This window comes from Hirundo rustica, chromosome 25 (genome assembly GCF_015227805.2).
Source record: "Hirundo rustica isolate bHirRus1 chromosome 25, bHirRus1.pri.v3, whole genome shotgun sequence".
NCBI classification, from domain to species: Eukaryota; Metazoa; Chordata; class Aves; order Passeriformes; family Hirundinidae; genus Hirundo; species Hirundo rustica.
Window position 1 is genome coordinate 1,659,049 of NC_053474.1, and position 25,029 is coordinate 1,684,077.

Here is a 25,029-nt window from a genome sequence, read left to right on the forward strand (position 1 = left end):
CCGGGGATCCCCCCGCGTCCGCCTCTCCCCGTTCTCGCTGCCTGCTGGCAGAGGAGACACCCAGCAACTCCTCTGCGAGCTGTAGGTCAGCAATGGCCTGCGGTGTTCCTCCTCCGCTCCACACACCCGGGCTGGCATCCCCGCCCTGCTCCGGGATGGGTTTCTCTGCATTTCTCCCAGCGCGGAGCGCGCCGAGCTCGCTGCTGGGGAGAGCGGCGGGCGAGGGAAATGAAAAGGATGAGCCCGTACAGAGTAATAGTATGTTTGTAAGAAAATTAAAGATTTGCTCTTCAGCTGCTGCCAGGCTGGAGTTAGCAGACAGCTGGCAAATGGGAGCGGTTGGAAATGATGGAATAGATCAAATTATTTAAAGGAGAAGAAGAAAAAAAAAAAAAAAGGAGAAATTCTCCCTAGCCTGGCCCAGCACGTTGACAAAGCAGCTCCCGGTCCGAGGCGCGGGCAGCCCTTTGTCTCTGTCACCGAGGTCATTAAACTCCCGGCTGCTGCAGCGGCCCCGGCCCCAAACCCCTGCCCGGCCTCTCCCGGCGACACCGGCGGCGACACCGGGACCCCCGGGGCCATAAGGGACCCCCGAGAGCTCGGGGAACACCCGGCACCCCGCGATCTGCTGGACAGGGATCCGTCGGGGGCAGAGGGAACAGGAGAGCCCCCGGGACCCCCGCGCCATCGCCCCCCGGCCCGCGGTGCCCACCGAGGGTCCCCTTGGCCCCCGCGGCCGCCGCCGGCGCTGGCCTCGCCCCGGGGGAGCGGGCGGGTGCGTGCCGGGCTGCGTGCCGGGGTGTCCGCGGCGTGTCAGTGTGTCGGGGTGTGTGTCGGGGGTGTGTGTCAGGAGGGTGTGAGCGTGTCGGTGTGTGCACGCTCCACTCCGGGGCTTTGCGCGAGCCGCGCATCAGCGGTAGGAGGGGACAGAGCCGCTCCTGGGGCGCACCGGCAGCCCCGGCTCCGCAGGTGCCGCCCGACCGGCACCGGCACCGCACGGCTCGGCCCGGAGCGGAGCGGAACGCCCCGGCTGGGCTCGGAAGGGAGCTGCCGGAGCTGTGGCTGCCGCGGGACGGGCCGGCGCGGCCGCTCTAAGATGTGCCATGAGCCGCCCGGCCCCGGCTCCGAGCTCCGCCTGAGCCCCGGGCAGCATCCGCCCGAGTCCCCGCTGCCCCTGGGGCCGTAGGGCCGCTCCGGCCCGCGCCCTCCCCAACGATGCCCCATCTCTGGCCGGCGCTTCGCCGCGTCCTCTGGGAATACTGGGCAGCGCTCCTGGTCGGCGGCTTCTGGGGACAGAGCTCGCACGGGATGCCGCATGTCATCCGGATCGGTAAGGGCCGGCGGAGCCACGAGAACTTCGGGGCCGGGGCGGAGAAGGCGCTGCCCGGGGATGCGGTACCCGGGGCGGCGGGATGCGCTGTCCGGTGCGCGGCGGAGGTTTCCCCGGGCGAAGGATGCCCTGGCCGGGCTGGGGACGCGCTGCCTGGTGCCGGGGCGGAGGGTGCTGTGTCCCAGAACGAGCGGGCAGCGCTGTCGCTGAGAGCGGCAGCCCCGGGCGAGGCGCGATGGGGGTGCTGGGCACCTTGCGAAGAGGACAGGAGAGTGCTGTCCCTCTGGAGAGCGGGGTGCCGGTTCCACAAGGGGAACGCTTTGCTCCCGGAGAGGACGAATGCTTTGCCTCCGGAGAGGGAGGATGCTGAGCCCCCCGCGACGGGGGATGCCGAGCACCCAGAGAAGGGGGACGTGGGTTCCCTGGAGAAGGAGGATTTTTGCTCACAGAGACTCGAGGTGCCGAGCCCCCGGAGAGGGGGGATGCTGAGCTTGTGGCGAGGAGGGCTGCGGTAGCCGGTGCGAGGAGCGGTGTGGAGCCTGCGGCAATAGGGAGCTGTGCAGAGGTGCTTTGACCCAGGGCTGGATGTGCCCGGCACAAGGGACAGACAGCCCGGGGGGGCCCGCGGCACCGAGCCCCGCTGCCTGGAGGGTGCCAGTGGGCTGCAGCTGCGGCTGAGGACCAGGCGTGTTTCATTAAGTTGCTGAGGTTCTGGGGAAAAATTAATTTTTAATAATGTTACATAAAGTAATTGCACGGATAACATCCTGGGAATGAGTCTGCGATCTTTCTTTTTCTAATTAAACGAGATACTTGTTTTAATCATGTCATGTAAGGAACGGCGCTGCTTTCTGTTACATCCCATGCACTTTGCCATTGGTGCACATTCCTAGGGATTTGCTGTCTGCCCACTAAAAATTATAAGGATGGGTTTACCTGCCTTTTAAGGGCTCGAATTTTAACTCAGAGAAACCAGCGAAAAATGAATATATTTGTGAATAATTTTAGCTGGAAAAGAAATGGTTCTTACTTATGCCAGTGCTACCGCACAGCAGCCGTATGAAAGCCAGAAAGAGAAAAATGCTGGTCCTGAGGGACAGGTGCTTTTTGAAGTGAGACGCTGTCACCTCCAGCACGGCTTGGAGTGGCTGCATGGCCCAGATCGTCTGATGGACGAGGCTCCGTGACTGATTCCTGCATAGAGAGCATCTGGTCTCCCGCAGACTCCCGTGAATCCTCCACGCAGATGTTATCCCGTGCACACTGTAGCGCCAGAAACATTGGTGGAAAAGGTTAACGGATCTGCCTGCGGGGCCTGGGGCCCTGGCGGCTGCTGAACTTTCACCAGAGCCAAGCTGCTTGGTATGCTCAGCCTCCGCCCGGAACAGCTGGAAATGTTTTGTGCCGCACAAACCCACTCTCGGGAAGGCTCCCTCGCCGCTGCCAGGGCTCGCCAGTCCCACTGCAGGAGCTCGGAGGAGGCGTCCTGCAGGTGTGAACCCCCCTCCGTCTGTCGCCAGCCTGTCCCCACGGAGAGCACCGCAGCGCTGTGGCGGAGTTTCCCTCCCCGGCAGCTCCCAGGGCTCGGATCCCCTTTGGGACCGGGAGCCGAGTGCGGGGGGGCCGTGGCAGCTGGGCTGCCGGCCTGGCAGCTCCTCCTGCTCTCGGCTTGGCAGCAGCGGGCCCGATTCTCCGTGCCCAGAGCCGGCTGCTGCCAGGCTGTGGCTCCGAGGAGGCGGGCGAGGGGCAGCTGCAGCTGTGGCAGATGCTGGCGGGGGAACGGGCTGAGGCCGCTGGGGCCGGCGGGTGCCAGGACTCCGGGGAATGCTGGCCTGGCTCATGGGGGGAATATTCAGGCTCAGGACTATCCCTAGGGGGTCCGTGGAGATGTTTAGTCTCGACCCTCAGCGCCTCAGTTGTCCTGAAAATGGATTTTTCTAGGCTCAAAGCGATTGCACAAAAGGACAGAGGAGATTTCAAGGCAGAGGCTGCTGCCAGCCCTCCAGGAAAGAGCCGGGGTCTGCTGCAGCTCTGCTCCCCTTCAGCGGGCAGGCAGGAGGGCAGGGATGGAGGCAGGGATGGATGGAGGCAGGGATGGATGGAGGCAGGGATGGAGGCAGGGATGGATGGAGGCAGGGATGGAGGCAGGGATGGGTGGAGGCAGGGATGGAAGCAAGGATGGAGGCAGGGATTCAGGCAGGGATGGATGGAGGCAGGGATGGAGGCAGGGATGGATGGAGGCAGGGATTCAGGCAGGGATGGATGGAGGCAGGGATGGAGGCAGGGATGGATGGAGGCAGGGATTCAGGCAGGGATGGATGGAGGCAGGGATGGAGGCAGGGATGGATGGAGGCAGGGATGGAGGCAGGGATGGGTGGAGGCAGGGATGGAGGCAAGGATGGAGGCAGGGATGGATGGAGGCAGGGATGCAGGCAGGGATGGAGGCAGGGATGGATGGAGGCAGGGATGCAGGCAGGGATGGATGGAGGCAGGGATGGAGGCAGGGATGGATGGAAGCAGGGATGCAGGCAGGCAGGCAGGCAGGCAGGAAGGCAGGAAGGGTTGCCTGCTGCAGGAGCACAGCTGTGCCACTGCCAGCACGGCCGTGCCCTCCACAGGAACAGTTTCGCTTCACCTGCTGAGAAATCCCACAACAGTCAGCCCCTCATCGAGCCACCTCCTTGATCAGCAAAATAAGAAACTTAAAAGATCAGGGAAAGGCTTTAATCGGGGCTGCAGGGAGATCTGTGTTTACCTTCTCTCTCAGCTAAAGCTGGCATCATTTTGTGACCTCTTTTTCAGCCCACTGGAAAACTGCAGCTTCTTGCCCTGCATTAATTTGTGCAAAGCCGCCCTGGCTTTCAAGTAATTATTTTAATTGTTAGGTTATGCCAAGAAGTGGAGAACACTTAAGTAACTATTGGTTTAGCACTGAAAATCAAACCCAAGAGAAAGCAGGTAACTTCTCAAAAATCTCTTTTTTTTTTTCCCCTGTGAAGCTGACTATTAAAATAAATAAAGGGACAGATATCTAAGAAAGGGAAGAAAAAGCCAAAAGCGCTCTTTCTCTCACCAGAGTAAAATATAAATATTTAATCTACACATCTAAACATAATCTATACATGCACCTGTACAAAGAGAAATCTGTGCCTTGTTACTGGATTGGGTTTTTTTTTTTTTTGAGGAGCAGTTTGTATCTGAAGCTTATTCAACAGCTGCTCGGTTATTACGCAATCTGTTAAATGTTTGAAAATGCGGTCTCAGAAAACACCACCCGGAGCTGCTCCAAGCGCTCAGCTCTGCTCCGAGTGGCTCTGGAATACAGAGAGGGGTGGCAGAGTGAGGAGCTGCCCCGTGTTTACCCCGAGTGCGGCGGAGCTCCGGGAGATCACACCTGGCACCGAGCGCAGCCGAGCGTCTGCCGTAGCGGAGCTGAAAGCACCGGGAGGTGCGGGGCGCTTACGGCGCCGTGGAAATCCCGTTTGTCCAACCTCTCACTCGGATTAAAAAGCCGGAGTAGCACCCTTCGACACGGCAGAGAGAGCTCGATGCCATTTTGTGGAGCTGATTGGCACCGTCCCTGACAAAGCAGGGCGGGATGAGCGCAATGGGTGGCGCAGGTGGAGCAGCGCAGGGGCTCCAGCAGCCCCATCCCCTGCAGCAGCAGAAATCGCCCCCAGGGATCGTTTGGAGGGGTGATGCCTTAGTGAGACGCGAGTGAGGGGCAGATGCCGACGGGTTGAGATCAGTAAATCATAAGAGAGCGGAGCCCCGGCGCTGGGCAGGCAGCGGGGGCTGGATCTGGGGGTTCCTGAGTGGGTTTGCACTCAGGTGATGCTGAGGAGGTGACACAGAACCACCCCACCCCACTCCTGCCGCGAGTGCAGCTGATGTGGGCCGGGGTCCCAGCCCACCTTGCCCTGGGTCACCCCAGCCCCAGCTGTGTGCTCACCCTGCCCCTGGGCAGGAGGAGTGGGCCGGGCCAGGGAATGGGTTCATTTTCCTTGCTACACTTCAAAAGGCATCACCTCCGCCTCTGGGCCCTCACTTTCGTGCCAGGTTTTTCACTGAGGTTCTGTTCCTGCTGATATTTGTGGCAATAATCCCACCTCGAGCACGTCTGACAGTCCCACTCCTGTGTCTCTGAAGTCGCTGCGAGCAGGATCAGTCTCCAGCAAAGCTTTTAAACAAACAACCCTGCATGGGGAATTTATCGGATTTTATTTCTTGTGGTGTCTTCCTAAGCTGTGTTTGCGTAGAGAAGGGGTCAGGGCATTGATTGTTTGTATGATTTGCCAGTAACACAGAAAATACAATCAAACTGGAGTCCGTGTGAGAAAAAATATCATTGATTATTTTATACAAATACATAGAAAACAAATTTCTGTGGATAATTACCCTGCTCTGTGTGATTGTCTTTTCTTAGGCTTATTATGCCTGTCAGGAATGTTATTTTGAAACCACCTTCCCACACTCTGCAAATGAAGCTGTATTTTTAAAAACAAAGGCAGAAACAGGCTTTTCCAGGCTGGAAAGGCAGCGCCCGAGGCCCGGGAGCTGCACAGCCACGGGGGACGTGAATGTTGGGGTGGGAGTCCTCAGAAAGGCGAGCTCGAGGGGTTTTCTGCTCAGCTGGTGCCCGGTGACCAGAGTGGCCAGTGTCCCTTGGCAGGGGATGGCACCAGGCTGTTTTTAAATCACCGCTCTCGCCTTTGTAGCTTCTCCTGCATTCCCTTGGGCATTTCTGTGACCGTGCACCCACTGCTCAAGCATTTAATGGTTGATGAAGTTATTTCAGGTCACGAGACGCTTTGTGTGTCAGATAACACATTCTGGTAATTTCAGCAGGATAGGAGGGCGGCAGTGTAAATTGTTTGGTGGTAAATGAATTCTGAATACATTTGAATAACAATGTTAACTCTTTATCGCAAAATAGTCTAATTATTTGATCTTGGCATTCTCTTGAGAACTTCATACAGGAAATTAAGATCAAACCACACAGCAGAAAAGAATAGACTCTCATTTATCACGAGGCAGGAGAGACACCAGAGCAGACAGCTCCGTGCTGGGCTGCTGCCTCAGGGCACTCGGGCAGCCTCGGGGCTGGAGGCAGCAGGGTTTGGGAACAGCCTGAGGGGAGAGGAGCCTTGGTGGGCTTCTGGTGCACGGAGAGAGGTGAATGCACATAACCTGAGACCGGGACATGGTGACACACAGTGGGACACACTGGGACACAGTGACAGACACTGGGACACAGTGACACACTCCAGGACACACTGACAGACACTGGGACACACTGACACACCCTGGGACACAGTGACACACTCCAGGACACACAGACACACTCCAGGACACACAGCCACACCCTGGGACACACAGACACACCCAGGGACACACTGACACACCCGGGGACACACAGACACACTCCAGGACACACTGACACACCCGGGGACACACTGACACACCCGGGGACACACTGACACACACGCATCTGTGTCATGGCAGCTGCCTCTCCCTCTGCAGTGTCACGTCTGGTTTCATCACCAGCAGGCTCAAATCTGCCTCTATGAACTTGATCTCTCCATCTCTGCCGTTTTTATTAACGAAACCCAGCAGAGGCCGGCGCCATGAAAAGGTGCCTGTGAAGCCCGCAGGGCTCAGCCACGCACCGAGCCAACCCAAAACCATTCTGTCCCCGGCAAAGCCGGCTCCCCTTCCCCCCGGGACATGGAGCTCTCCTTGGGCACAGAGCAGCTCTTCCAGGCAATCAGCGCTCCTGAAGGCAATCCAGCTCCGCCGCCTGTCGCGACACGCCGCTGGCGCCCAGCCCCGCATCGGCAGAGGGCAGTGCCCCGCCGCGTCCCGCACCCTCCTGCCGGAGCAGCCCCGGCACGGAGCCCCGGAGCCGCCGAGCATCCGCAGCTGCGGTGCTCGGGTCCCTTCTGGTGGAGGAGACGCGGTGTCAAACCCGCCCGGCGCTCCCAGCCGGCGTTCGGCGTCCAAAATCCCGTGTGATGCGCGGCTCCGCCGGTTTCTCCATCTCCTTCCCCTGCTCCTGGCTGCAGCTTCAGCGCGGTGCTGTCCGGGCTTTTCCCTCGGCACAGCAGAGTCTGGGAAAGGCAGACAGCGAGCTGAAAGCGCAGAACCGCGGGCCAGGGGGGAGAGAGGCGAATGTTGAGGGAGCTGGGGGCTGAACGAGAGGGTAAGAACCGCTCCCGGAGGGGATGGATGTGGACGGTGCCCCTCAGAGAATCCAGCTTGGTTTGCCGGGCGGGGATCGTCGCAGCATGGGCCGATGCAGGGGGGATTCAAACGGGCTGGGGGCTCCTGCATCGATGCATTGATTCGTGTTATTATTAACAGTGAGAACAGGGCTGGTGTGCCGCTATTTACCACTCGTGGTGAAGACTGAAAATGATGCCTGCCCTTAGCACAAGCGAGAGCTCTCCAAGCAGGTGGAGGGCTCAGCTCGTGGCTTTGTCTTTGCTCCTGCACCAGCTTTTCCTTGCGGTTGCCTTTGTTAACCCCTGCCGCCTCCTCTCAGCCCCCGGCTGCGCTGCCCCCGGGGCACCCGCAGCTTCACTGCTCGGGTGTTACCTGGCTCCTCGCGCTTTAGATCCGCAGCGAGACGCTGGGCGTGAGAGCACAAAGGCGGCTGCGGCTGCTCGGCTATTTCTGGCAGGGAGGCTCGGCAGGAAAGCGTGGTGGTTCCGCTGCAAGCGGCTGAGGAGAGCGTGGGGTACCCCTGCGTCAGAGGCAACCCCAGGGCTGCTCTGAGCATCCCCCACACCGCTCAGCTCTGCAGGAAGAGAGGGAAGCAGACACCAGCCTTGGCCACCACACAGCGTCTGTATTATTTCATACTTTTTAGTCCAGGGGCCTCGTTAGACCTCAGGGTTTTTTTTGTTTTGGGGTTTTCTGGGTTTTTTTTTTCTGTGTCCCAGCCAAGAAGCGGCACCCCTCTGTGTGGGGTCAGATTCAGAGAATAAAAATCAGAATTGGGAAGTAGTAAAGGGAACAACTGGCACATTCTGTATCAGCTGCTTGTGCCTGGGACTTTTGTGCCTGGGACGTTCAGCGCAGCAGGGTGACCTGGAGAGCAGCAGGAAGGACTGGGATTCCAAAGGCACGGATCATGTGGGTACGTTTGGAGAAGTTTTTAAGCAGACAGAGAAGCCGAAGGAACAAAACAAAGACTTCAAATTACGTAAGCGTTCAGATAAATTCTTGAATTTGGGCCTTGCACTTTGCTCATCTCTCTGGAAACTGGGCACTGGGGAGCCCTCTCAGCTCCCCTGGGACTGGAGCACTCAGCGTTACACAGGCTTTTGAGACAGGTTCCAATTTCATCCTGCTAGCAGCAGCCTCAGGGGCATCAGTGGTGCCCCTGCAGGGTGGAAATTGTGATTCCTCCCTCCAGTGAGGACTGGGATGAGGCCACTGGCTGCTCTGACAGCAGCCACGAGCACCCCTCACCTGGCAATGACACCCGATGGCTACGCCTGTCCTTTGTCCAGACCTGGAGGTGAACAGACCGCATCCCTGAACTCAGCAGCTCCCAGGAGAGCAGGAACGCACGTCATTCCTAAAATAACAGAGCTGGTACTGCAGAATCCAAACTCGATTAGAGACGTGGAAGTGTACGGGGAGAGAACCAGCGTCGCCGTGGGCGGCTTCCCCCCACTCTAATGAATAGACGGCTGTCAGCTCGCACTCTTCTCCCAGGATGAAGCAGTAAATAGAATCTGGTATAACCCACAAATTTAGCTGAGTTATGGCTGTCTATTGAAGTGTTAGACTCCTTGGTTAGTTTTGCAGTGAATTCAGAGCGCTCCGAGGGAAGTCACCGCAGTGATTTGAAATTCCACCCCCTGTGAGACGCCTGGGCACCTGGGCTGGGGGGGCTTTTTCCTGGCTGCAGCGGGAGTTTTGTGTTGGGAACAGCGCGGATTTTGTTCTGCATGGAACAACCGCGGCACCTGCTCAGCGGAGGATGCAAGGCTGGATGTCATAGAATGCCAGAAGGGTTTGGGTTGGAGGGGACATCAAAGCTCATCTCATTCCACCCCTCCTGCCATGGCAGGGACACCTTCCACTATCCCAGGGTGCTCCAAGCCTTGTCCAGCCTGGCCTGAGACACGTCCAGGGATGGGGTGCCGTACCCCCGGGGCTCTGTCAGATCACTGCCCACTGCTGGCACGCAGGAGCAGCTCCTCAGCCACGTCAGAGAGGTTCCCTTCCTGGAGAGCCTTGGGACAGACACCAGTCCTTCAGCGCCGCAGAGCTCCAAGATGATGTTCTTTTACGGGGTGTGCAGCAAAAGGTACATCATGATTAACCTTAAAAGCTTACGCTTTTCCCTTGCCTGTGCGAGACAGATTTATGGTATTTTCTCTTTCTTTCTTAACACTGGATTCTCAGTGCAGACAGTGATTTATTGAATAATCAATTTCCTTATCTATGTAACCCATTCAGGTGATCCATCAACGCCAGATAATCAATCCAGCTCAGGATTTTAAGTATATATATATGTATACTTGTATATATATTTTTTTTTTAATATTTTTTTTTCCTCCTGTACTGATGTCAGGCCAAGTAATGTCTCCCTTTCCTTGCTCCTTTTCCCAGTGACTTTTGTTTATGGTGTGTAAAAGAAACCCCCGACGTTATATTACACCTTGTAAGTTTTACGGCACTTGAGAGGTTTATGTGCTATGAATGTAAAGGGCAATGCAATAACGCAAAGGGCAGTGAGACATTTTTAAGCGCAGAAGGATATACACGGAGCTGAGGAGATAAATCTGGGCGCATAATCGTCCCGCTGCGTCTCTCCTATTTATGAGAGGAAAAGACATTCGCTGCAAATCACGCTTCAGGTCACCCGTGCCCTGGTCTCTGCTCTGCTCTGCATTATTGGCTGATTTAACTGCTCTCAATCTGCTTGGGGATCTCTGCCCTGCCTTGGAGCCGTGTCCAGACCCAGCAGAGGGGGCTCAGCCCAGCTGGGGGGCGATTCCCCGTCGCTGAGGTGCTTCCTTGGTCTTGTGCAGCTCAGGGATTGGGGTGCCTGGAGTTCCTCGTGTCTGTCCTCCGTGAGTTGGGAAAGGGCTGAGCTTGGGAATGAACCGTAGGAGGGAGCAAGAGGAGTCACAGCTGCCAAGTCTGCAGCTTATGGGTGGTTTAGCTGGGAAAGAGGAGCCTGGGTTCAGCCTCCCACAGCGCTGCTGGAGTTTGGGCTGGGCAGGAAAGTGTTCTGGGAATAGGTCTGGGAACTTCGGCAAACACCGTTCCTGCGAGGAGAGTTCTTGGGGGCATCCAGATTCCTGAAACAGTCAAGCCATGAATCCCTCTCAAATGTGAATATTCAGAACTCGGCATTTGGAATTAGCAGTAGGATTGGGGACAAATTGCCATTACTTTCGGAGGTCAAGATAAGTTTTGTTCAGAGGTCACCGTTCCATGTGCTTCATTCAAAATCCAATTTGTTTTGTGGGCTTACGATGGCAGAAACGCTCATGATTTTGCTATTACCACATGTTAGGTATGCAGGAAAACATTTTGCCTTAATTACTTTTAGTTTTAACTGTCTGGCACAGAGACAGGACTTTCCTGATTTGAACCATCTCATCAAAAGCTGAGAATTTAACAGAGACTGAAAACCCTGAGATGTGGCAGAGCCCCATGGAGCTCCCAGGAGTAGGAGCTGATGGCTGGAGTCCTGCTTCCCATCGTGACAGCAGCTCTCCAGAACGTACCTGGGATGGGAGGAGAGGAGAAGAAGCTGCAGGAGAATCCTCTGAATCCACGTCCCTCCCATCCTCAGCTTTGCAGAGCCCAGCACCTCCTGCAGCTCCAGGTGACGTTTGTTTCAGCAGTAGCGTCATTACCATTTTAAGCTGAACCAGGGACCTGTAAAAAGGAGTTTCTTGGTTTAAATCTCTGATCTATAAAATCTTAAGGACCTGCTCTTTCTTTATAGGGAAAGAAAACCATTTTCTTCCTCATTTTAGGTACTTCTTTTCCTTGCAAATTTTTATTTCTGCAAAAGCAGTTTTTGACACCTTTGCTTAGACGAAATTCAAGGCAAGACCCTGGATGTTTTGCTTCAGTGTGGTGTCTCAGCTTGGCTGATAATATTTGAATGGAAAGAAGACCTGTAATTTTCTTTCCTATTCATCTACATCACAGTGAAAAGGTTGTCTAGAGCAGGTGTTTCAAGATCTTTGATTAAGCCAATAATATGTTTTAAAATGTAGGGCTTGTCCCTGCACAGTTAATCAAATTCCCTTTAGGTTAAAGTTACAAATGAAGTGTTGAATACAAGAAATGCTCAGTTCTTCCAGCAGCTACCTTCTACCCTCTGGTATATCCCAACATCCAGAACTGGCTTTGGGGGTGTGCCCATAAAGGATCTGTTTAAAAAAAAAAAAAAGTTTGAGCCATCTTTACTTAATTTTCTCAGACATTATTGCAGTGGTTTCTATTTGAGTGGTTTTCTTTCCTGCAGTGTAACTTCATCTATAAAATGTGGCAGTTTCAGTTGCTGGATACATCTCCTCCAGCTGAAGGGAGAGCAGTGGCACACGGCGCCCAGAATCCAGGCTGAGCTGCAGAACCCTCTCTTTACACTTCGGATTTGCGTTTATTTTAGAATTTTTTGGAGGCAATTCTCACCCAACTGACTGTCACTCGGCTTCCTTCTCTCTCTTACTCCGAGGATCACGCACACACACACTTGGTGCGAGGAAACGACTCGTCCTTAAGGATGAGCCACAAGCAAATGCCCTGATCCTTGCCCAGGACCGAACCTGGCAGGTGTGACCTGCCCTGGGCTCCTGCCCAGCCACGGGATCCTGGCACTGCCACTCCCTCTGCGACTTCCAGCTCAGATCTGATCTCCCCTCCTCACCCCCAGGCCTCAAAAGTGAAGGGATGAACACAGTTGAAACCCCGAACAAGCTGCACTTCCTGGTATTTTAAGAAAATGCTGAAGTTTGAGGAAATTCAGACTTTGCTCAGCAGCTGGATGGGTTTTTTGTTTATCACCAGCGCTTGGGAACAGAACCTTCAGAATGTTCCTGGTTTCCTAAAGATCCTGTGAGGTGCCACCAGCCCTGGTGACTCTGAGCACCCACACTGACCCCACCACCACACACACGTGACTTCCAGGGAATTTTTCCCCAGCCTGGTGACCATCGATATTTAGCGTTGGCCCAGGCACCTGCTCTCTATATTCTGTGTTATTAAGGTCGTTCTGTGTGGTTACACGCCTCTTTGTGCCTCGTGAGTGTTTGTGGGGAAACCAATTTCCATATGAATTATGGAAGCTGATACCAACAGGGCTGTAATTCGTAAATTGTTCTGACAGCAACATTTTGTAACAGAACACAGAGAAACCAGGGTAATAAAACTTGCCATTAAGGGAGTGGACTTGTGAGTCCTAGAAAGAAATCTTGTCCATGGATTATTTATGATCATTGCACACCAAAATGTGTTTTTGCATTTTTATTGCTGGCAAATTACTTGTAAACCCACCGGGGAGCTAATGATTTTTCCTCTGAGGCCATGCAACTTCGTTTTGGTTTATATATACCCATTTCTGCGACCAGCTAAGCTGTCGCTTTTGATTTATATCAACAATAATTAGATCAAAATAACCTCGGTGTTAAAGGGTTAGCTGTCCTTTGACTCCAGCTGACAAAACTGACAGGACAGCGATTCCTAAGGAGATCCATGGTGCCTGGGCAGGTTTTCCTTGGATCACTGTAGTGCTGCTAACTACCCCTAATGGGGAGCACGGGTTATTTATGTTCTTCTGCAGCTTCTCATTAATTTTTCAGAGCCCTTGCTCGACGAGTTCCGACTTCGTGGTTCCTTCATTAGTGTCACCTGTTCAACAGCGTGGAGCAGTGCAGGTGACGCTTCGGGGGGGAGCATTTCAGTTCAGTTACGGGGGGAGAACAGGAGCAGGGAGCTCTGGACAGCAAGGGGGGGGCAGGGACAAGATTTTAGCCAGGTTTGAGTCTCCCCAGCGGGGCTGGCTGCCGCAGGGGCTCGGTGGCCCGAGCCTGCTGGTGGCTCCCATCACCCAGGGCTGGTTGCCCATGCTCTATGCCACCCTGGACACCCTGTTCCAACCCCCGGCACTTTTGTCTTTTCCAGCATCACCGAGGGCTCCCTGTGCCCACAGCCTTTGCTGCTCCTGCTCCCACCCTGTCCTGTGTCCCCCCATTTTGTCCTGTCCCCCAAATGTCCCTGGGGTCATTTTATAGGACTGCAGCTTTTACCCGCTGGCTCCTCGGGATGCTCCGGTCACCCCCAGCAGGAGCAGCCCGGCTGCAGGGAGCAGCACGGAGCTCAAGATCAGCCTTACAAAGGTTAAGGGAGCACTAAATTACTCCTTGCCATGGCTGCCAGGGCGATGACACCTCTCTTTTTGTGGTGTGCAACCTTGGACAGAGTTTTCTGCAAGAGAGGCGAGATCTGCCTCCAGGGATCACTCAGCGGTGCCCACTCCCTGCTGTCAGTGCCAGGGCACAAGGAGCCAATGGATGGAGATGTTTGTTAGGTCTTGGGGGTCATGGGACATTTGTGCATTCATTACCAAAGTCAGCAGTGACTAATTGCATTTTTGATCGTAACGGAGACACATTTCCTTTATGGATTTTCAAAGCCTTATTTTTAGAGAAGTGTTTTTTGATCTGTTGTTGGCTCCTGTTCTGCTCTATTACAGACTCCCTGCGTGGCTTTGAACGAATGACTTTGCTGTCCTGCGCCTTAATTCTGTGCCTGTAAAACAGGGCTGAGCACACTGCCAGCTCCTCTGGGCTGTGGGGATGGGAAGGGTTTGAAGCCTGCAGATGTCAGTAGCCGAGCTTGCCACACCCAGCAGGATCTTTGAGGCAGAACTAACAGATACGAGCAGCCACAACCCTGTTATCAGTGAAATACTGAGATTATAACCCGGGACTCTCTGACTGGAGCAATTCTAGGGGGGGAAAAAAAGAGTGTGTCCTAAATACTCTTAACTGCTTATTTAATGTAGATTTTAAAAGTTATTTATCCAAATTTAGCAACTGTTTACTCAATCTGGGACTGGAAATCCTTTAAAACATGCTCTTAATAATCCCTTCCTATTTAACTAATGTACAATAGCGTGTGCTATTACATCGCAATTACATCCTATTTGAGACACTTAATTAAAAGGGAGGCTGTAATAAGCTCCCAATTGTTTGGCTCCTCAGCCAGACCCACACGATGGAGGATTCTGCCTGTCAGAGGGTGCCAAGCATATCCTGGAATGGCACAGTGGCAGCGTGGGGCTGGGTCTGTGCTGGGCTGGGTCTGTGTGGGGCTGGGTCTGTGTGGGGCTGGTCCTTTTGGGGCTTGTTCTGGATGGGGCTGTGTCCATTTGGGGCTGGATCCATTTGGGGCTGGTCCATTTGGGGCTGTGTCCATTTGGGGCTGTGTCCATTTGGGGCTGGATCCATTTGGGGCTGGTCCATTTGGGGCTGTGTCCATTTGGGGCTGGATCCATTTGGGGCTGGATCCATTTGGGGCTGTGTCCATTTGGGGCTGGATCCATTTGGGGCTGTGTCCATTTGGGCTGTGTCCATTTGGGCTGTGTCCATTTGGAACTGGTCCATCTGGGGCTGGATCCATTTGGGGCTGGTTCTGTGTGGGGCTGGACCAGCAGGGCCATGACCCCCCAGGTCTCTCAGGCCTTGGGGATCGTTCCCACTCCATATGGGATGCTCCAATCCCGGGACACTCTGGGTTAGAGGCTGGACCGTGGATGCTTTCTGCTCCTGGAGTCCAGAGCTCCCCAGGACTGGAATGGCACAGGCCAAGGGTGCTCTTCAGAGGCAGCTCTGGCTTCCCTGCCCTGGCAATCAGCACCACGCCCTGCCCTGCAGGAGCCGCTTCCAGCTTTGGCCAGATGTTCTGCTGTGGAAGAGCAGCCTTGGAAGGTGCACCAAGGCCAAAACGCTGAATGATGCTCATGGGAACCTCGGGAACCTGCCCTGCCGCCTCCCTGCCGGCTGCATGAGCAGCCCACGGTTTGCCCTGCTCTGCCCTGGCCTCTCCCACGCCTGGGAATCATAAATCTGGGATGGTTTCCCTGCCCCGTGCCAGGCTGTTGGTGGTGGGCTCCATGGAAGAGCTCTCAGACACCTGTCTGCAGGCAGCTGCTTGCCATCCCACCCAGCGACTGCCCTGCTTCTCCCAAATAAAAAATCATAGTCCAAGCCCCCTTTCATTCGAGCCTGCTTGAAACCAGAATTGACAACAGCTTTGTGCTCGCTCTGTGGCAGGATACGAAGTTAATTCGTCTAAGTGATTCTTTTGCTTTTAATTTATCAGCCCGAAATTCAAAACTGGGGGACACAGGGACCCCACGAGGCATGCCTGAATCGTTCCGGAGTGGAGCTTGTTTATTCAAGTGCTTAAATACAGCTCTTAATTGTGTGGCTGATCCTACAGTACAGTGCAAGGAGGGCAGGATGAGAGATCCTTCTGCTCCCTGGGTCACCGTCCAGGCCCTCACTCTGGTGCCTGTGCCCCTCAGGATAGCAAACCCCAGAGCAAACCAAACTCTTCTCCCACAGAGAGCTGATAAAACAAGTGCAGAGGGATCTGTGTGCAGCAGCTCTTTGGGTTTTGCAGGGGCTTTCGAGGCCAGCCTGGGTTTATGAGCTGCCCATGAACCCAGCGCAGAGTGTCTCATAAAAATCCCTCATTCCCCTCTCAGCTCTGCAGTTGTATTTTGTTTGCAGTCTAAATCTAGTAAGAGCATCAATGGTCCCAGTCCTGGGAGGGGTGACTGGTGCAGCCACATGTCAGAAATCCGGGATAGCAGCCCTCCCCTCCCAGAGGAGGCTGCTCCCTGGGATTTTGGTTAGGAAAGGAAGGATGCTTCAAAGCCAAGGGGAAACAGAAACCTCCAGGTGTTTTCTGTTGTTCCAACCGCTTTAAAACCGTGTTTAGATTTCATGTATCGGTAATTGCACACACTTGGGTGGTATTTAACACCAGCCCCCGACGGACGCTCTGTAATCCTACAGAGAGAGAACACGTTTGTTTTCTGAGGCTAACTGCACACAATCTGTTATTGTGTGATGTTGAATACTTCGAGGGTTGGTGCCTTTCAGTGTCGAGCATGAAAGCCAGGCCTCCCCGACAATAACCCCCATTAATCAGGCTTCCCCAGCCCGCAAGCCTCAGAGACCTCAACATCTTCTTTGTACGCCGAAGCTTGCCGGGGTTCCACAGTGAAAAACCTCCCACCGACCTCCCCCTCTTTCATTTTTTTGCTTTATTTGGTTTAAACGGGAAAATCGCCTCCCAGTACAGCTCCCACTGCTTTAGCCGCATCTCCACGCATTTCTTTTAAACTAACCGACAGCTTATGGTGGGAAGGAGAAGCAGCTGCATCTTGCTGGGAGCAGGGCAACTTCATTTCCAGAGGATTCAGCTCCTTTTGTTTTCCACAAGAGCTGTTGAGTGCTCAGAGCTTTAAAAAATGCAGCCACTCATTCAGGCTCCTGAAACATGGATTCAGGGGAGAGGTGTTCTGCAAGCTCTCCAGGGAGCTGGAAGCAGGAATGAAGATCCCCCAGAGCCCCACTGGCTGCTGTGCTTGGCTACACCTCCACAAACTCCCGTGGGAACTGACATTTTGGTGGTCAGCTCAAGTTTTTGTCACTGTTGGAGTGCTCAGCTGTGCTGTTTGATACGTGCCAAACTCCCCAACTCCTCTGAGCGGATGGGAACGGCAGAAGGAGAGGATGCAGTCTCAGTCTGAGCCAGGGGAAGTTTAGGTTTGACGTTGGAAAAAAAATTCTTCACTGAAAGAGTGACTGGGCACTGGGATGGTCTGCCCAGGGAGGTGGTGGAGTCACCGTCCCTGGAGGAGTTTAAAAAGACACCGGACGTGGCACTCAGTGCCGTGGTTGATGAGGAGGCGTTAGCTCATGGGTTGGACTCGATCATCTTAAAGCTCTTCTCCAACCCAGTTCAGGCTGTGAATCTGTGATCCTGTGATCCTGTGATCCTGTGATCCTGTGATCCTGTGACCCTGTGATCCTGTAATCCGTGATCCTGTGTCCTGTGACCCTGTGACCCTGTGATCCTGTGATTCTGTGATCCTGTGATCCTGTGATCCTATAATCCGTGATCCTGTGATCCTGTGATCCTGTGACCCTGTGACCCTGTGACCCTGTGACCCTGTGATCCTGTGATCCTGTGATCTGTGATCCTGTGATCCTGTGACCCTGTGATCTGTGATCCTGTGATCCTGTGACCCTGTGATCCTGTGATCCCGTGATCCTGCGATGCAGGACCACTCCAAAGTGAGCCTGCTTTTCTTGAGTTGCTGAGGTGTGCCAGGTCTTTCAGAGCCACGTCCTGAGTGGAATCACTGCAGGGGCAGGGGCAGGGGCAGGGGCAGGGGCAGGGGCAGGGGCAGGGGCAGGGGCAGGGGCAGGGGCAGGGGCAGAGCAGCAGCTGGGCACTGAAGGGAACGGGAATTGTGGGCGAGAGGGAGCATGACCCAGGAGCTGGGGAAGGAGGTGTCGGTCACCTTGATGCCTTGGGAAGGCTGAGCTGGAACAGAGACTGGACAGAGCCGGAGAATAAAGTAGATATTTATTAAAAGGCCTTTAAGGATACACCTGGGGCAACACAAGAGCCTGGCCAGGGTTACACCCAAGGTGGACCCAAAATGGACACAAAATGGACAAATGGTCACGAGGTCGCACACTTTTATAAGTTTTGGTCCATTTGCACATTGGGGTTTCATTGTCCAATTCCAGCTGTGGGTTGTGAAGTTTCATCCTTCTTGTTTTCTTTCTTGAGTCCATCGCTGTTTGTGCTTTTGGGCCTGAAAGTTGTCCTTGGTTTTCATTGGAAAAGGGATTTGTTTCGTCTCCCTACTCTGTGAAGAGAACTTACTAACGCTGAATGTGAGCTCAGAACTACACACATGGGCAGCACAGAATCTGGAAAACATGAAAGCTAAAACTTAAGGCATGACCCTGGCTGAGAAAGGGGGTTTGAGGAGAGCAGAGGGTGTTCCAGAGTGGCTCATCCTTTTCCTCTTGGCTGTGGCAGCACAGCCAGCTGCCCAGATTCCCTCAGGGCAGGAGAGGCCACGGGTTTGTGGTGTTCCTTGGGGACAAGGGCCCTCCACAACGACTTAAAGCACTTTGGAAAGAGCCAGAGCATCCAAGAAAAGCCAACCAAGCTTGGACTGCAGCTGGACACTTCGGTCTTGGGCAGAGTGCAACCTTGACCTCATCCAAGCTGTGTTTCCCTCCTGAAGTCAGTCCCTGCCTGTCCTCGAGGGGCAGCTTCTCCATGGAGAAAAGGATCCTCTGAGCTGCCAGCCAAAATAAACCTAATTGTTGCATTGTGTCTGAGCAACTCCTAAAGTTGCCAGTAACAGCTATCTCAGACCATCACAATCAACATAATTTCAGTCTTAATTGCTAAGTATTGCTGTAGAAAGACTGGTTGTCTTTCTGCTCCAAGTCCTCACAGTTGCTCTCCCAGGTTTCAAGATGCAGGGAAAGTTTTTGCGTTGGTTTTTTTTTTTTTTTTTTTCTTTTTTCACACTACGTTTCAAATGCTTCATTGTCAAACTGGTTAAAAGCCCTTATTTATAAAACGTGTGCGTCTCTTTCAGCTTAACTGAAAAGGCATTAAAATAACTGCAGCTGGGGAAAGAATAATTACAGCGAGATTTTGTCAAGGACTCTCTTGTCTGATGTTGCCATCTGTGACATGGTGAATGCAAAGATCATTTGAAACATAGGCGGTTAATGTAGAGAATAATTTCAGAGCTTTCGATATTTATGGTAAATTATTTAACTTTATTGTTTGGTTTTATGGCCTCATTATTCCGTGTCGTAAGGATCTCTGCTTTTTTGCGTTGTTCTGCACTTCGATTTCCACTTTGTGAAGAGAAGAACCCTGCAGTAAAAGTAACACTTCACACATTTCAGAAATGTTTCAAGGAGACATCATACTAATCAGATTATTTTCATGCGCCTCAGTATCATCCTTGATGCCCTTTAAAAAAGAAAATCTGCAGAGAAAGATCTTCTTATTGACCAGGTGTTATATAGCCAGTCCTTCAGGCATGGGCGGTGACAGGGGCTGGTAAATATCGCATTGCATTCATTTTCTCTTGTCTCTTGGAATATTGTTTCCGAGACTCCCTCTGAGAGGACACTGCTGCATTATTTCCTTCAACAGCCCCTGACGGGCCAAATTAGGAACAGACTGTCGCACTGGAAATGAGTAATTGGCTGCCAGAGACACAGAAAAGGGGACTTGGCTTCCCCGAGCCTGGCTGTCTGCACACAGGGCTGGCGCTGGAGCCCGGTTCGTGCGCTCGTTCATCAAACGAGGGCACGGCCAGGCTGGGGGCAGCTCCTGCCAGGCTCCCCAGCTCCTCCAGCTCCAGCTGGGCGTGTTCCATGCCACCTGCACGTCCTGGCCTCAGCAGGGTGGGGAAAACACCCCTGGGAGCCTTTCCTTCACACGCCCAGGGTGCAGCTCTGAGCAAGGTGTGAGCAGCTGTCTGCAGGGAGGGTGACTGCAGGAGAGGACTGCGATGGGGTGAGGGTCGATGCCTAAAAACAGAGGCCAGACAAAACAAAGGGAATAAAAAAGCAGTTCTATTTATTGAAGGGCCTTCAGGTACATCCAGGGCAGACAAAGCCCCCCAGGGGCTGCACCCAAAATGGACAATGGTCACGGGTTTTCACACTTTGATCAGTTTGGTCCATTTGCACATTGGGGGTTCATCTTCCAATTACAGCTTCCGCTAATGAAGTCATTCACCCCAAGTTTGCTGCCCCCAACTCACTTTTGTTCTCATCTCTCAGGCCTGAGGCAGTGAGGTGTCCTTGAAAATGGGGAAGCAGCGGCTCACACTGTGTGTGGAGTTTGGAGTTATACATATACATAGACATACAGACATATTTTATATAGAATATAAAAGCTAAAATCCTAAGGCATCAGAGTCACGCCTGTTCCTCGCTGTGGCTGCTCACTGCAAACCTCCCCACAGCCTCGCTGTGTAGCCCAGGGGATGGTGCTGCTCACAGAGGATGAGCTTTGCTCCCTCTGGGGAACTAAATGTGGCTCCATCTGAAAAGCATCCATCAGCGCTTTCCCTGGAGGTGCTGCACAGCACATCCCTAAGGGCGCCGTGAAGTGCAGTGAGTGCCCCCACAGCCCTCCCCGCTCCTGCAGCGCTCCCACGAGCCCAAGGATGGCTGAGACAGCCCAGCTGAGGTATTCTGCCTGATGTGAACCTTTCAGCCGGATTGGGATTGTCCTTGTGGCAGCTCCGTTGTGTGGTGGCAGTCCCGGGCAGCTGCTTTGGAGAACGTGGGACAGGATTTGGGAGGGATTAGGAGCCACCTGCCTGCCCCTGCAGGAGTCCCTTCCCACCAGCCTGCCTTCTGCAGCGGCTGTGCGTGCCCTCTGCAGCTGCTCAACATCTGGATCTCTGCCTGGCTCTGTCCATGCCCAGAACAGCTCCACCTTCCTCGTGGATCACTGGGAAGGGGCACAGCTGCTCCACCAGGAGCTCTGCCCTGCAGGAGGTGGCTGTGGGCGGTTCTGGAAGCATCCGAGGGAGCTGGAATGCTGCAGGAGGTGAGAGAGGAAGGTCAGGAGCCAGCAGTGTGCAGATGTGCAGCAGCAAGTGTGCAGAAACCTGGGCTTAGTGCCGCCAGCAGCGCAGGGGTGGAAAATCCAGTCGCTGTGGGCTTACAACAAGAGGAACTAAATCGGGAACAAATGTGTGGGTCAGGGGCTAGCAGAGAAGAAACCAGGAAACATTCATTTTCCTATCTATAATACAGCCCTGGGGCAATTCCCTGTTTGCTCTCAACCATCCAGGGGTGCAAGAACCCCTCAGGAGGTTCTCCTGAGCCTCACTTCCCACCTCAGGCTGTACAGGAGTCTTTGCCACATTTAGCTCAATCTTTCACATTTCTGTACCTAAAATTAGACACTGTGCTCCATCCCTGCACTCCCGGAGTTCCCAGCTCTAGGGAGGTCGATGTGCAAACGTCTGCAAGCACATGAAGAAATATTTAAAGAACAACATTTGCAGACCCCTGGATGCCAGACACTGCCAGGTGTTCCTTTATTTAGAGGAAAAACAAATTTTGGTAATTTGTCTATCCCTGGTAACTCGCTTTGCAAAACAATGCGGCTCGTTTTGGAAACAAATGAAGCGAAAGGATTCAGAAATGTGCAGCTGATGAAACACAGGCAGTAGTCAGGACCAAACAGCTCCCCACTAGGGACTTTTCCTTCCCTCTGAGCAGCAATGGTTTCTAAAGCAGCAGCACGTCAGAGAGTGAGGGCTCCCTGTCCAGCTCAGCCCCAGCTGGAGCAGGAACCTCGTCCTGCAGGGCTCAGGTCTCACCGTGCTGGGGGTAGGAGCCAAAAACCACCAGCGGGAACAGGAAAACACTGGAGCTCCAAGACAGCTTCCGGTATTGACAGCAGGAGCATCATCTTTGGGATTCCTGATTCCTCAAAGACTGGCTGTTTTGGTGATGGCAGTGTAAAGGCCCCCAGAAATCTCTCCGTGCAGTGGTGTGCTCATGCAGTGTGGATTCCTCTTGCTCTGTGTTGTTCAGGACGTGTGAGGTGAAAGCCCTCCTCCTTTGCAAGCAGTTATTTGGACAGATGGACACAGGAGCCAGGAATCAGCCGTGGTTCCTCACCCTGGAAGGCTCTTTCCTGCATGGTTTGTGTACACAAGAAAACCCCTGTGCAGCCTTTGCTTCGGCCCTGAGGAGGTGGAGCAGGAGGGACAGTGGCGAACGCAGGCACCAGGTGAAGCACACGGTCACAGGGGCTGGCTCTGCCCAACTCCTGCAGTGGAAGACAAGCTCAGAAACTTTCCTACACCCTCCTTTTGCTCCCAGAACTGAGGTTTGTTCCCAGGGCTGTCTCAGCCCGGGAGGTGCCACTGGCTGGTTTGGACACGGCGCTGATTAAAGCCCCGAGAGGCAGAGCCTCTCTCCAGGGATCCCAGAGCCTGGCCCCGCGGGTCTCTGCCAGCAGCATCGACTCCCTTTGCCCATATGCTCCTTTTCCCTGTGCATAAAGGCACAGATGGAGCCCTGGAGACGGGCACCCGAGGTTTGTGAGCGCACGTGTGCGCTGGGTGTGCGTGTGAATGCACACTTGTCTGAGCACAGCCCGGAGCCTGCTGCCGCTGCAGGGGCTGCCCAAAGCGCCAGGCCTGGTGCAGACCCACCGGGAGATTGTTGGCTCAGGCTGCCACAGCAGCAGGGTCCACCCAAAGTGCCAGGCATGCACCCACCAGGAGTTTTCCAGCTGCAGTGGAAGGTGTGTGCTGAAATCTCGGTGTGTGTAGCCCATACTCATCTCACTCACAGAGGTCCTTGGGCCTGAGGGACAGATGTGAGGGAGGAGCTTCTGCTCTCCTGGCTCTGGCTGCACCAGGTCTGCTGACAGCAGCACTGAAGGAGGTTAAAAACTCCAGGTACTGCTGCTCTCTCTGAGCGCGATGTTGTAGCTGGACAAAGGGGGAGCTGGAAGGGCGATGGGATCAGACAGCTCTGAAACAGCCCTTGAAATAGAACCTGACCAGAGGGAAGCTCCACACCACATCCATCTGCAGGGGCACAGGGGAACAGGAGGACACTGGTGCCACTCGTGGGCTCACGCTCTGCCCAAGCACATTTACAGGGGATGAGCAGGGCAGTGCTGCCAAAACAAGGCACGGACACGGGACTGTCAGAACCCTGTGCCACCTCTGTGCCCCAGCTGTGGACAGAATTCCCAGTGCCACACCTCAGCCGGGGAATCCATGCCAGCAGAATCTGGGGCTGCAGTCAGGAGAAGCCCTGCACTCGCTTGTGAGCAGAGTCCTCATGCTCTTTGGTTTCTTTTCCTCTGGCTCTCATACTTGTTAACTCAAATTAACATTCATAATGCAGAAGCCATTGGAACATGCCTTCCAGACTCACAGACATTCCTGTTATGGTCAGGATTAATCACAAGGGATAATTAGAGTATTAAATGAAATAATTATAACATTATGACTCTAATAACCGAATTCATGGATATTAGCTTCTGAGAAAAGACAAACAGAGGAACCAGAGAAGTTTTGATGGATGCCTCTAGCTGCATTACTTCTCCACTTTGCATTTCTCATTTAAAACTCCCAAACATTTCCCACACTGAGACAACTCCCTGTAGTCTGAAAGGGCGAGGTAGGGTCGGAGCCATGGGGATGGTGGCATGAATGAATTCCTGAGGAACGTCCACAGTGTCTGCAGCTGCACAAAGCTGAGCATCCCAGCACCTGGGAGTGGTGAGAACCATGACTGCCCTTGCATCCTGGAGGGGAGGCAGAGCTGCTGGAATGGTGGGGCTGGTAGCTACAGAGGGATTTGCTCGTGTGGCAGTGCCAGTGCTCCTGCTCTGCTCTCCTCCTGCCAGCTAGGAGATGCCTGACAGGTCCAGCTGGAGGCCAGGACGGAGCTCAGCCAGCTCAGCTCTGTGGGACACCAGGCTCTGGCAGCAGCTCCTGGCCCCAGGGGTTGTTTCCTCTGAGAAAATGGAGATTTTCTCTGCCTCGAGGATGTGATTATTGTATCTGACAGAGCCCTGAGAGCAGCCAGGCTTAGCTTGTCCCACAGGGATCCAAACCCTGGTGGCCAGGGCTCCTCGGAGCCCAGGAGGTTTCTGTGGCACTAATGTATGCTCAGCCTCTCTCCCATATTCTGTGTGGTGCTACGGAGGAATAAATGAATTCATTAAAGAATTATGCAATTGCAAATGTTTAAAAATACCAAGTACGTACATTTCTGGGAGCCTACACAGCACAGCCCTGTGAGGGGCTGGGTGGGGATTGGCACACGTTCTCAGGGAAGGGAACAGAAAATGCTGCTGGGAATGCAAACTGGGGTGCTCAGTGCCCTGCACACACTCAGCACAGGCAGGGCACTAAAAATGCAATGAAACCTAAAACACACAGACTAAGCAATTTCATCTTTCCAACAAGCAGTTTTAATTCTAGATAACGAATTGGGATTTTTTTTATCATACGATCCCTGGGTGATTTAGAACACAGCCAGATTTATATTAATATTGAATGTTTCCTCTCTCAGGCAACAAAGGAGAGAGTTCCTTTTGGTACCTGGAAGCAGTTCCCACGATGTTGGGAAGGAATCATCTCAGTGTGAACTTCTAATGTGCCGTACTCTGTCTATAACCTGCTATCTGCACTTGCAGTCTACACTCGCTAGTCGAAGTTTTGGAACCACTCAGTTCCAAAAAGAGACAAAACTCGGGGAGCAGTTACACACCCAAGCATGCTGCACGTCTGCCACACACCCCATGTCCCTGCACACCGCTGCAACAGCCTCACCTTTTTTGTGAGGTGCCATCCTTGGGTCCCCCGCCTGAAGAATACATTACACCGCTTTAATTCCAGAATTTCCTTGTAATATTAAATGATTAGATTTTTTTTTTTCTTTTTTTTTGTGGAGTTCTGAGAAAGCAGTCAAAATCCAGTTGCAAATGCTCTGCTGTTTATTGATAGCTCCATAATACAGGCGAGGTAGGATGCCAGACAGCTGCATTTCCTGGCATTTAAAAAGATTTCACTGTAATGTATTGTAATGCATTAG

The 25,029-nt window shown here is 53.6% G+C and overlaps 1 protein-coding gene across 1 annotated transcript in view; it reads left to right on the forward strand.

Annotated features, from left to right (window-relative positions):
- Nucleotides 1-1,133: 1,133 nt before the first annotated feature.
- GRIK3 (glutamate ionotropic receptor kainate type subunit 3) overlaps nucleotides 1,134-25,029 on the forward strand; it is a 105,535-nt gene continuing 81,639 nt past the window's right edge. Inside the window, exon 1 of the mRNA XM_040086073.2 lies at nucleotides 1,134-1,330. Within this exon, the coding sequence (XP_039942007.1) occupies nucleotides 1,216-1,330 (115 nt within the window). The 5' untranslated portion in view covers nucleotides 1,134-1,215. The remainder of the gene's footprint in view (nucleotides 1,331-25,029) is intronic.